The 13,773-nt window shown below is 46.4% G+C and overlaps 1 protein-coding gene across 1 annotated transcript in view; it reads right to left on the bottom strand.

The window, feature by feature from the left end:
- The window catches only part of lamb2l (laminin, beta 2-like), a 37,336-nt gene extending 24,243 nt beyond the window's left edge, over positions 1–13,093 (bottom strand). The window contains exons 1-2 of the mRNA XM_056423480.1: positions 13,038–13,093; positions 5,014–5,152 (exon numbers count right to left, since the gene is read on the bottom strand). Coding sequence (XP_056279455.1) covers positions 5,014–5,152; positions 13,038–13,093 — 195 coding nt within the window. The remainder of the gene's footprint in view (positions 1–5,013; positions 5,153–13,037) is intronic.
- Between the last annotated feature and the right edge of the window lie 680 nt (positions 13,094–13,773).

Genomic DNA, 13,773 nt, shown 5'->3' with positions numbered 1-13,773 from the left:
TGGTGACCTGGTGCAGCCAGAACAACCTGGAGCTCAACGCTCTAAAGACAGTGGAGATGGTTGTGGATTTCAGGAGGAATGCAGCCCCACCCGCCCCTCTCATCCTGTGGGACTCCCCCGTCGACGCTGTGGAGTCCTTCCGCTTCCTGGGCTCCATCATCACCCAGGACCTCAAATGGGAGCTGAACATCGGCTCCATCACCAAGAAGGCCCAGCAGAGGATGTTCTTCCTGAGGCAGCTGAGGAAATTCAACCTGCCAGGGAGAATGATGGTACAATTCTACACGGCCATCGTTGAGTCCATCATCTGCTCCTCCATCACCGTCTGGCACCCTGCAGCCACAGCCAAAGACAAGTGCAGGCTGCAGAGCATCATCCGCTCGGCCGAGAGGGTTATCGGCTGCAATCTGCCTTCCCTCCAGGTCCTGTTCACTTCCAGGTCACTGAAGCGGGCCAGAAAGATTGTCGCTGACCCCTCCCACCCTGGACACTCCCTGTTCGAGTCCCTCCCCTCGGGGAGGAGGCTGCGGTCCATCATGACAAAGACCACCCGCCACACCAAAGTTTTTTCCCGTCGGCAGTCGGGCTCATCAATGGAACCCGGACTGACTGACTGTCACCCCCAGGACTACCACCTCTTCTTCCACCTTCCTCTCTCCTCCTTCTTCCCGCTCCTTCCTCTTCCTCCTCCTCCCTCTTCCTCCCACCTCCTCCCTCCTCCTTCTTCTTCCCTCCTGACGGCCTCCTCCACACACGTCACTTTAACATGCACTTTAACTTGAGGCCTCCTCCACACACATGCCACTTTATTTACATGCACTTTAACTTAAACACACGCCACGCGTAAGATACACTTTTAACTAAAACACACCACTTGAAGCACACACCCAAACACTTTCACATTATTTGTTGTCTTTCTGTCGTGTTGATTGTTGTTTGTTTGTCATGTCCAAATGTTGCACCTTCCGCCAAAAAAAATTCCTCGTTTGTGTAAACATTCCTGGCAATAAAACTGTTTCTGATTCTGATTCTGATTCTGATTCAATCTAGAGGGTCTCAGACTAGAGGGTCTCAGACTAGAGGGTCTCAATCTAGAGGGTCTCAGACTAGAGGGTCCCAATCTAGAGGGTCTTAGACTAGAGGGTCTCAGACTAGAGGGTCTCTGTCTGACGAAGAGGACAAAGAAGGGGGCCGGCAGAGAGAGATTCTGAGAAAGGGTGAAGAGGGGGTATATTGGGGGGGGGGGGGGCGCAGAGGACCGGCGGATTCCAGCGCCGCCGTTCTTAATTAGGTTGTCGTCATGGCAATTAAGCTGCTAACAACAACACGGCAAAGAGACTCGTCCGAGGACCGAAAAGAAATGCCCAAAGTGTGCTGAGAGTGGTGTGTGAGCGTGTGTGTGTCTGCGTGTGAGCGTGTGTGTGTCTGCGTGTGTGTGTGTGTGTGTGTCTGCGTGTGTGTGTCTGCGTGTGTGTGTCTGCGTGTGTGTGTGAGCGTGTGTGTGAGCGTGTGTGTCTGCGTGTGTGTGTCTGCGTGTGTGTGTGAGCGTGTGTGTGAGCGTGTGTCATGTCTCGTCGGTTGTGTTAAGTTTAAGTCCTGTTTTCCATGTCCGCTTTTATTTTGTAGTAACTGTCCTCTCTCATTTCAGAAACTTTATTTCCTTCCCCGGTGTTTCCTCGTTGGTGTGATTGTCTGCTCCACCCCTGATTGTGTCCACCTGTTCCCCATTTCCTCGTGTATTTAAGCCTGTCTACCTGTGTCTTGTGTCAGATCGTCTTGTCTCTTGTCTCGTCCTGATCGTTCTTGATAGTGTCGTCTTTTGTCCTGGTTTACTTTTCCTGCATAGTTGTGATTTTGTTTTGTACTTTGTTCAAGTCTTTTACCAGCATAGCTGTGATTTTCTGTTTTTTTATAAATCCTTTTGATTGCCCTGAACATTGGAGTCGTGCTTTTGGGTCCTGTTTTTTGAGTCGTGACAGCGTGTGTGTGTGTGTGAGTGACGCCCACTTGTATGTGTGTGTTTTTTCCCTCTCCTCCCGTAACCCTCGTCCAGAGCTGCTGAGGACATTCCTCTCCACACAGTTTCTTTCTGGCGTCCTCCATTAGATTGTGGTGATAATGATGATATAAAAATAAAATGTTTTCCTTCACTGCGTCTCCTTGTCGTGAGTGAAGGTTATATCTTCACTGAGGAGGAGACTTCTCCTCATATGAACCACATCGTCGTTGTTGGAGCTGTTCCTCACGTTGTGTTTCTTCTCTTTCCCTCGGGTTTGTTCAGAACGCTTAAAGCTGGATGTTCAACACGAGTTAGACCCTCCTCCTCCTCCGAGCTCTCCTTTATCTCTCATTAGTCAGGCCTGGTGCGCTCGGCTCTTTGTCTTTCTGCTGCGACAAAGCACCGATGTAAGTCTGAAGTTAAACACTTCTCTGTGTCTCCGTCTGCTCTCCCCTCACAGGAGTCCGTCATGAAGGATCTCCTCAAACCTCTCGGACGTCCCTGGAGTCCATCAGCCAACGCCCTGATGTCCTCCTCCTCCTCCTACTCCTCCTCGCCCTGATGTCCTCCTCCTCCTCCTCGCCCTGATGTCCTCCTCCTCCTCCTCCTCCTCCTCACCCTGATGTCGTCCTCCTCCTCCTCCTCCTTCACTTTCCTTGATCCTCTTTCCGTGAACACTCGAGGTTCCACTCAAACTTTCACTGTCGCTCCACTCGGGAGGAAGCAAGACGTTCACGCCCAACACACGTCTCACAAAGTAGTTGAATTATTATTGAAATAACAACTTTTTGTGACGCTTTTTCAAATATAATGACTTTTCAATCACTTTCAAATAAACCAGGTCGCTCCATCAGACAAAAAAAACTAATACAAGTTTTCAACTACTTTACTAGAATACAAATACAATTCAATCTGTGCAAATAATAACTAATATTTTGCAAATAAATAGCTTATTGTGGCTAAAATGAACCTGTTATCTTTTAACAACAATAAAGTAAACCTGTAATGAACTAAACAAAGCGAGTGAGTCACTCATCTTCATTACACCCTGCAATGAGCCCCCCCCCCCCCTCTTTTAACACCCCGGCCTCGCAGCAGCTACGTAAACACACAGCGCCGCCTGAGAGCAACGCCTCACCTGGATGGATGTTCTACGACAGCTCACCCCCCCCCCCCCCGCTCTGTGGGAGGGGGCCCCTCGCCCAATCAGACGCTGTCAATCACCCTTCACCTGGAAGTCGACACTGAGGGATGTTCCTGCCCCGAGGCGACGAGGAGGCGGAGCAGGCACCGACACGCCGAGAGGAAGGAGGAACATGTCGGGAGGAGTCCCGTAGGGGAGGAAAGGAAGAGGAGAGGCTGGGAGGGAGGGAGGGAGGGAGAAAGAGAGGCTGTAGCCGCCTGTTGCATCACACGTAAACACACAGAGATGGACCTGCTGTCATGAGCCACCACTCATTATTATATATAATAATATCAATGAAGAGAGAGAGACTGGGGGGAGGGAGGGAGGGAGAGACTGGAGGGAGGGAGAGAGAGACTGGAGAGAGAGAGAGAGAGACGGGAGGGAGGGAGGTGAAGAACCTCACAACACTTTAGTCTAAAGTTTGAAAGTCACTTTTCTTTGTGTGTGCAACTGACTGAAAGGTCAAGGTCACGTGAAGTCACATGAGGTCACGTGAGGTCACATGAGGTCACGTGAGGTCACATGAGGTCACGTGAGGTCACGAGGTCACATGAGGTCACGTGAGGTCACGAGGTCACATGAGGTCACGTGAGGTCACATGAGGTCACGTGAGGTCACGTGAGGTCACATGAGGTCACGTGAGGTCACATGAGGTCACGTGAGGTCACGAGGGCACATGAGGTCACGTGAGGTCACGTGAGGTCACGTGAGGTCACATGAGGTCACATGAGGTCACGGTCACGTGAGGTCACGTGAGGTCACGTGAGGTCACATGAGGTCACATGAGGTCACATGAGGTCACGTGAGGTCACGTGAGGTCACATGAGGTCACGTGAGGTCACGTGAGGTCACATGAGGTCACATGAGGTCACATGAGGTCACGTGAGGTCACGTGAGGTCACATGAGGTCACATGAGGTCACATGAGGTCACGTGAGGTCACGTGAGGTCACATGAGGTCACATGAGGTCACGTGAGGTCACGTGAGGTAAAGCCGGAGACAGAGAGAAAGAGGAAGTGAGCGAGCTGCAGGGTGTGTGTGTGTGTGACAAAGGTGTGTCTGACATGTGTCGACACTGATATTGGGCCGTGTGTGTGGGGGGGGGGGGGGGGGGCTTCCTTATGGAAACCAAACTCCAAACAAACAGACAGGTGAACAAATGAAGATGAACGAGTGGAAACTGAAGGATGAGAGAACAAACACACACATACACACACACCCACACCCACACACACACACACACCCCTTCATACAGGGTGCGATGTGTTTAAAGACTGGAGGAAAAGAACGGGATTCCCAGCATGCAACGTGATGCGAACAAAGGAGTGTGTGATTAACCTCACGAGGGTCCGTATGGACTGTGTGTTCACGTGTGTGTGTGTGTGTGTTCCAATGTGTGTGTTCCTGTGTGTGTTCCTGTGTGTGTTCCTGTGTGTGTTCCTGTGTGTGTTCCTGTGTGTGTGTTCCTGTGTGTGTTCCTGTGTGTGTTCCTGTGTGTGTTCCTGTGTGTGTTCCTGTGTGTGTTCCTGTGTGTGTTCCTGTGTGTGTTCCTGTGTGTGTTCCTGTGTGTTCCTGTGTGTGTTCCTGTGTGTGTTCCTGTGTGTGTGTTCCTGTGTGTGTTCCTGTGTGTGTTCCTGTGTGTGTTCCTGTGTGTTCCTGTGTGTGTTCCTGTGTGTTCCTGTGTGTTCCTGTGTGTGTTCCTGTGTGTGTTCCTGTGTGTGTGTTCCTGTGTGTGTTCCTGTGTGTGTTCCTGTGTGTGTTTGTGTGTGTGTGTTCCTGTGTGTGTTTGTGTGTGTGTGTTCCTGTGTGTGTTCCCGTGACCTCTGACCTGCAGGTGGCTGACGATGCAGTACTGCTCCTGTGTGTTCAGGTGCAGGTGGAGGTGGCGTGTGTGTTCTGTGTGTGTTCCAATCAGGAGGTTCCCGGTTGCCGGGTAACAGCTGCCCTCCGTGCAGCCGTGAGTGTTCCTGACGTGTGCTCCTGTGTGTGCCCTGTGTGCCTGTGTGCTGCAGGGTGAGTGTTCTGACTTGTGTGTGTTCCTGTGTGTTCCCTTGAACAGGTGAGGTGTTCAAAGACGTGTGACATCATCACCACACCTGAATTAAACGAGCAATACAGCTCGTGGGTTTAGATCATTAGTGGTACGATCCGTTGGCTGGAGGTCATGATGGTAAACGAGGTGTGTCTGAACCCTCCCTACTTCCCTCCCTCCCTCCCTCCTTCCCTCCTTCCTTTCCTCCCTCCTTCCTTCCCTCCCTCCCTCCATCCCTCCCTCCTTTTATATTACATTACATGTCATTTAGCAGACGCTTTTATCCAAAGCGACTTACAATAAGTGCATCAACCTAGAGTACAAAATAAGAACAACAAGAATACAGGAAGTAACATTTCCTCAACATAGTCGAACTACAAAAGTACCATAAGTAAGTGCTATTTAAGTGCCACTGAAGTGCAAATCTGTGTTTTAATCCAGATATAGTCTAAAGATGTGTTTTCAGTCTCCGGTGAAGATGTAGAGACTTTCTGCTGTCCTGATGTCAGTGGGGAGCTCGTTCCACCACTGAGGAGCAGGACAGCAACAGTCTGGATTTCGAGTGATTAGCTCGAGGTGCAGGAGTCACAAGTCGATTGGCTGTTGCCGAGCGGAGCGAACGTGCCGGGGTGTACGGTGTGACCATATCCCGGATGTAGACGGGGCCCGATCCGTCTAGAGCACGGTACGCCAGAACCAGTGTTTTGAAGCGGATGCGAGCAGCCACCGGTAACCAGTGGAGAGATCGGAGGAGCGGAGTGGTGTGGGTGAATTTCGGGAGGCTGAAGACCAGCTGCTGCATTCTGGACGAGCTGCAGAGGTCGGATGGCCTTAGCAGGTAGACCTGCCAGGAGGGAGTTGCAGTAGTCGAGGCGTGAAATGACCAGAGCCTGGATCAGAACCTGCGCCGCCTTCTGAGTAAGAAGAGCCCGTATTCTCCTGATGTTGTGCAGCATGTACCTACAGGAACGCGTCGTCGCAGCGATGTTGGCCGTCAGGTTGACTGTCTAGTGTCACCCCGAGGTTCCTGGCAGTCAGGGTAGGGGCCAACACAGAGCTGTTGAAGGTGGTAGTAAGGTCATGGGTGGGGGAGCCTTTCCCTGGAAGGAATAGTAGCTCGGTCTTGTCAGGGTTGATCTTCCGGTGGTGAGCAGACATCCACTGAGAGATGTCGGTCAGACAGGCAGAGATTCGCGCCGCCACCTTTGTTTCGGCCGGTGGAAACGAGAAGATCAGTTGGGTGTCGTCAGCATAGCTATGGTAGGAGAAGCCATGCGAACGAATGACAGAGCCGAGAGAATTTGTGTACAGAGAGAAGAGCAGGGGACCCAGGACGGAGCCTTGAGGAACCCCATAGTGAGAGGAAGAGCAGGGGACCCAGGACGGAGCCTTGAGGAACCCCATAGTGAGAGGAAGAGGAGGGGACCCAGGACGGAGCCTTGAGGAACCCCATAGTGAGAGGAAGAGGAGGGGATCCAGGACAGAGCCTTGAGGAACCCCATAGTGAGAGGAAGAGCAGGGGACCCAGGACGGAGCCTTGAGGAACCCCATAGTGAGAGGAAGAGGAGGGGATCCAGGACAGAGCCTTGAGGAACCCCAGTAGTGAGAGGAAGAGGAGGGGACCCAGGACGGAGCCTTGAGGAACCCCATAGTGAGAGGAAGAGGAGGGGACCCAGGACGGAGCCTTGAAGAACCCCAGGAGTGAGAGGACAAGGATCAGACACAGATCCTCTCCAAGTTACCCGGTAGGTGCGGTCTTTAAGGTAGGAAGAGAAAAGCGCGAGTGCAGTGCCTGAGATCCCCAGGTCCTGAAGAGAAGAGATCAGGATCTGGTGGTTCACGGTGTCAAATGCTGCAGAAAGGTCTAGAAGGATAAGGACAGAGGAGAGAGAGAGGCTGCTCTAGCAGAGTGAAGCTGCTCCTCCCTCCCTCTCTCACCCTCCCTCCCAGTCTCTCTCTCTCTCCCTCCATCATCCCCTCCTCCCTTCCTCCCAGTCTCTCTCTCTCCCCCACCTCCTCCCTTCCTCCCAGTCTCTCTTTCCATCCCTCACCCCTTCCTTCTCTCCCTCCCAGTCTCTCTCTCTCTCTCCCTCCCTCCCAGTCTCTCTCCATACCCCTCTCTCTCTCCCCCCCCCCCTCCTCCCTTCCTCCCAGTCTCTCTCTCTCTCTCTCCCTCCCTAGTTGTAAACAAAAATTAAAAATAAAGAAAATCCAACACTTTTGGGTCCAGGGTTGCATCATTCCATTATTTTAGAAATAGAAACACTCCGTATATATGTCTATGATCTGAGTGGACCAGCAGTTGTAAATAAATAGACGTATTATTCCTGTTTCAACACATTTTTATGCGTTCAGATTCCTGGAGTCACATGACCACCATGTTGACCCCGCTGACTCTGGAGGAGTTCTCTGTGTGTAAAAGGAGATCTTAGAGCCCCTCCCCCTCGGCGTGTCTGGAGATGAAGACACAGTGAAGACCTTGGAGATGTCCCCCAAAACAACAGCAAATGGTCCGGACCAAAGGTTGCACAACACTGTTGTGGCTCCTCTGCAGTGATTATGATTCAGTTTAATAATCTTTAACTCTGATCGTCTCCAGGGTTCATAAACATGCTGACTAGGACTTCCAGGACTTTAAACATATAAACATATGAATATAACAACATGTCCATGACTATTCCAAAACTTTGGGATTTTATTTATTTCCAATGACTTTTCCAGGCTTGGAAATAACCATTTTTAAATTCCATAACTATTCCAGGTTTTCCATGAGCGTACAAACCCTGAGTCTCTCTCTCTCTCTCTCAATATATAGATAGATCCTGTAGATATATATAGATTAATACATGCAACTATATGTAAATATATACATACATATATACATATGTGTGTATATATATATATATACAGTACATACATAGATACATGCATATAAATAGATTTAAAATAATATAGATATATACAATATATATAGAAAAAGAGACAGAGATTAAAGTGTATAATCTGTATGTTCTAAAAACATGTATGTGTTGTAAATATATAAATATATTTACAACACATACATGTATAGATATATACACAAATACATGCATATAAATAGATTTTAAATAATACATATCTAGAGTATACAGGACTGTCTCAGAAAATTAGAATATTGTGATAAAGTTCTTTATTTTCTGTAATGCAATTAAAAAAACAAAAATGTCATGCATTCTGGATTCATTACAAATCAACTGAAATATTGCAAGCCTTTTATTCTTTTAATATTGCTGATTATGGCTTACAGCTTAAGAAAACTCTAAAATCCTATCTCATAAAATTTTAATATTTCCTCAGACCAAGTAAAAAAAAAGATTTATAACAGCTGAGTGTTTGTCAAGGCTCAGGAAACCCTTGCAGGTGTTTCGAGTTAATTAGACAATTCAAGTGATTTGTTTAATACCCTACTAGTATACTTTTTCATGATATTCTAATATTTAGAGATAGGATATTTGAGTTTTCTTAAACTGTAAGCCATAATCAGCAATAAATCAGAATAAAAGGCTTGCAATATTTCAGTTGATTTGTAATGAATCCAGAATGCATGACATTTTTGTTTTTTTAATTGCATTACAGAAAATAAAGAACTTCATCACAATATTCTAATTTTCTGAGACAGTCCTGTATATACATACAAACATCTTGTGAAATCTCAGTCTATACACAAATAATTAATATAACTTAAATGAGACAATAGTTTGATTAAAAGAATAAATATGCATATAAATGGTTATTCTTTTAATCAAACATATATATATATATGTATATATATATATATATATATATATATATGTATATAAATATATTGTTGTGATAGTTGTGGCTGCCTGACGTCCCAGAAGGAGATGCTCTTAATGGACCAGAGGAGCTCGTGAGCTGCAGCGCTCTGACAGGTTCTGGTGGCTCGCCCCCTCGCTCCCTCCCTCCCTCCCTCCCTCCCTCCCTCAGCGGGTCACTAGCTCTCTGCACCACTGAGTCTGAACAACGGCCGTCAGCGAGGATGTATGAGAGTGAGACTAAAAGAGTGAGGGGGGGGGGGGGGTGATGTTAAAGGGGAACAAGGAGATAATACTTTTAGAAATAGATTTGGACCTTTTCCAGGACTTTTCCATTACCTGTCCATTATTTTTCCATTAAATTACTTTTCAATTATTTTTCCATTATTTTCCATTATTTTTCTAGGACTTTTAACCAAATTTCCATGACCAAACATTTTGTAAAATCTCAGGTATACAGGACTGTCTCAGAAAATTAGAATATTGTGATAAAGTTCTTTATTTTCTGTAATGCAATTAAAAAAACAAAAATGTCATGCATTCTGGATTCATTACAAATCAACTGAAATATTGCAAGCCTTTTATTCTTTTAATATTGCTGATTATGGTTTACAGCTTAAGAAAACTCAAATATCCTATTTCTAAATATTAGAATATCATGAAAAAGTATACTAGTAGGGTATTAAACAAATCACTTGAATCGTCTAATTAACTCGAAACACCTGGAAACACATTTTCAAATGTTTGATTTTGTTTTGCTGTTATAAATCTTTTTTTTTACTTGGTCTGAGGAAATATTCAAATTTTATGAGATAGGATTTTAGAGTTTTCTTAAGCTGTAAGCCATAATCAGCAATATTAAAAGAATAAAAGGCTTGCAATATTTCAGTTGATTTGTAATGAATCCAGAATGCATGACATTTTTGTTTTTTTAATTGCATTACAGAAAATAAAGAACTTTATCACAATATTCTAATTTTCTGAGACAGTCCTGTATACATGAAAAAATGAGAAAATGTAGTATTTAAACTAACAATGACAATTCCAAAACATACAATTATAATAATACAGTATCTTGTGAAATTTTCAATGACTTTTTCCAGATCTGCAAATAACCTTTTTTAAATTCCATGAGCGTACAAACCCTGCAGGTCAGTCAGGGTATTACCACACAGAACCACCTCCATGAGCGTGAACCCGTACTGAAGGGAAGAGTTCAACAGCTGCCCTGAGCAACGTGTCCGTCTCTCTGTCCCGAGGCTCACGGAGCCTGATGGGGGCTGAGAGGCGACGACAGAGACGCCGTCCTCCGTCCTATTGATGCTTCAGAACACGCCGACGAGTCGCGGCTCGCCCGGCGAGGCGAGGGGCGGTTTGAGATGCAGTCAGAAGCATCCTGCTCATGGAAAAAGGAAAGTGGCGTACCGGCATTGAACCGACGTCTCTCTGCCGGTGGAGATACCCAATCCATGAGCGGAACACAGGGTTCATACTCATGGGGACCAATGGATTTCCAGGAACTTTCCATGACCTTTCCATGACTTTAAACCAACTTTCCACGACCAAACATCTTGTGAAATCTCAGTCTATACACGAATAATTAATATAACTTAAATGAAAGACAATAGTTGGATTAAAAGAATAAATATGTCCATAAATGGTTATTCTTTTAATCAAACATATATATATATAAATATATATATGCATATACATATAAATATACGTATATATATGTGTTTATAAATATATATATATATTTATAAACATATATGTATATGTATATATACACTACCGTTGAAAAGTTTGGGATCACCCAGACAATTTCGTGTTTTCCATGAAAACTCACACTTTTATTCATCAAATGAATTGCAAAATGTATAGAAAATATAGTCAAGACATCGACAAGGTTAGAAATAATGATTTGTATTTGAAGTATTAATTTTTTTCTTCAAACTTTGCTTTCGTCAAAGAATGCTCCTTTTGCAGCAATTCCAGCATTGCAGACCTTTGGCATTCTAGCTGTTAATTTGTTGAGGTAATCTGTTGAAATGTCACCCCACGCTTCCTGAAGCACCTCCACAAGTTGGATTGGCTTGATGGGCACTTCTTGAGGACCATACGGTCAAGCTGCTCCCACAACAGCTCAATGGGGTTGAGATCTGGTGACTGTGCTGGCCACTCCATTACAGACAGCATACCAGCTGCTTCTTCCCTTCACGTGAGGTGTGCTTTGGGTCATTGTCCTGTTGGAGGAGGACATTGGCTCCAATCAAGCGCTGCCCACAGGGTATGGCATGGCGTTGCAAAATGGAGTGATAGCCTTCCTTATTTAAAATACCTTTTACCTGGTACAAATGTCCCACTTTCCCAGCACCAAAGCAGCCCCAGACCATCACATGACCTCCACCATGCTTGACAGATGGTGTCAGGCACTCTTCCAGCATCTTTTCACCTGTTCTGCGTCTCACAAATGTTCTTCTGTGTGATCCAAACACCTCAAACTTGGATTCATCTGTCCATAACACCTTTTTCCAATCTTCCTCTGTCCAATGCCTGTGTTCTTTTGTCCATACCAATCTTTTCTTTTCATTGGCCAGTCTCAGATATGGCTTTTTCTTTGCCAGTCTGCCTAGAAGGCCAGCATCCCGGAGTCGCCTCTTCACTGTCGACGTTGACACTGGCGTTTTGCGGGTACCATTTAAAGAAGCTGCCAGTTGAGGACCTGTGAGGCGTCTATTTCTCAAACTAGAGACTCTAATGTACTTGTCTTCTTGCTGAGTTGTGCACCGGGGCCTCCCACTTCTCGTTCTGCTTTTGTTAGAGCCCGTTTGTGCTGTTCTCTGAAGGGAGTAGTACACACCGCTGGAGGACATTTTCAGTTTCTTTGCAATTTCTCGCATGGAATAGCTTTCATTTCTAAGAACAAGAATAGACTGGCGAATTTCACATGAAAGTTATTTTTTCCTGGCCATTTTGAGAGTCTTATCGAACCCACAAATGTGATGCTCCAGATAATCAACTAGCTCAAAGGAAGGCCAGTTGTATAGCTTCTCTCATCAGCAAAACAGTTTTCAGCTGTGCTAACATAATTGCACAAGGGTTTTCAAGGGTTTTCAAATCATCCATTAGACTTCTAAGGCGATTAGCAAACACAATGTACCATTAGAACACTGGAGTGATCGTTGATGGAAATGGGCCTCTATACACCTCTGGAGATATTTCATTAGAAACCAGACGTTTCCACGTAGAATAGTCATTTACCACATTAACAATGTTTAGAGTGTATTTCTGATTGATTTAATGTTATCTTCATTGAAAAAAACAATGCTTTTCTTTGAAAAATAAGGAAATTTCTAAGTGATCCCAAACTTTTGAACGGTAGTGTATATATTTATATAAATATATATATATAAAAATATATATATACATATATACATATATGCATCTTTGTTGGTGGCTAGTCTGAGCACTGCAGCTCGATGCTCCTTCTGATTCTACGTCTTATGTACAGGAGCTTGTGGGCCACCTACTAAGGTGGACCCATGAGGCGGAGACAGCAGCCCTGATGGTGTGAGCCTGTGGAGTGGAGGTCAAGGGTCAAATAAAAGGGTTTCCTTCAAACACTGGGTTTGGAGAGAGCTAATTGAGGAGGGAATGCCCACAAAGAAATGTCCTCTCGTGGCGCCTGTGGTGTCAATCAAATTGTCCTGAACTAAATGTTAGAGCCGAGAACGATGTGACAGTCAAACTGTGTGTGAGCCAACACCTGTAAACATGTCACAGTGAGGTCCTGTCAATCATTACATGGAAAGTCTTTGGAACAAATGCACAAATAAAGTTCCTCCAGGCCTTTTACACACACACACACACACACAAACACACACACACACACACTCACACACACGCTCACACAAAGCCTACGTGTGTATAAATGTATTTATTGGCTCCAGTTCAAGTCAAAGATCTGAACTGAGGCAGATTCTCTGAATTCCTGAGCGGCGGTACCGGCGCCCGGCTCCGTGCCACGCCGCGTCGAGCCGGGCGCCGAGGAGAGACGCCATGCGGCCAGCGACAGATCACAGTGGAGATCACAGACAGGTGTGCACGTGCGGCGCCGTAGCACATAAATGAGGTTAGAGGACGGGCCGGCGCTCTGCCGATAAAGATCCAACACGCCCTAACCAAACAGAGGCGGAGACGCCGGGGGGGCTCAGGTAGAGGAAAGATCAAATACAGAATGCATTTCCTCTAAAGTCATTTTCTGGAGGAAATGAGTGTCTCCGAATGCGCAGAAGCCCCTCCCCCTCCTCTTAAACAAGCCCTCCAAGAACACAGAACCTGACCCCCCCAGATGGGACGTCACACATCGGCCTCACTGGACTGAACCTCGGGGTTTACACTTCATCTGGATCGTTGGATTGTTTATATCCTGCTGTCGATAACATGTATGTACGAGGAGAGCATGCACGTGTGACCGGAGTCAAATCACACGCATGTGCACACGCACACGGCCGATACAGCTGATTGTGACTGTGACTCCCCCCCTCCGGCCTCAGGTGAGACGAGGTGGCGTGCAACAGGCAGAGGACCACATGGAGACGACTGAGGGTCGATGACCTCGTCACAGAGGCCATCGTCACCTCTTTTTGTCCCGCCATCACATTTCTTCCGGGGGCTTCCAACGTCCGGCCAAACCAGCTGCTCATCCAGTGGGCTTGCTCGGGTAGTTCCACAAGTTACC

The sequence above is a fragment of the Pseudoliparis swirei genome, chromosome 9 (genome assembly GCF_029220125.1).
Source record: "Pseudoliparis swirei isolate HS2019 ecotype Mariana Trench chromosome 9, NWPU_hadal_v1, whole genome shotgun sequence".
NCBI lineage: Eukaryota > Metazoa > Chordata > Actinopteri > Perciformes > Liparidae > Pseudoliparis > Pseudoliparis swirei.
This window is presented reverse-complemented; position numbering and strand designations above follow the sequence as displayed.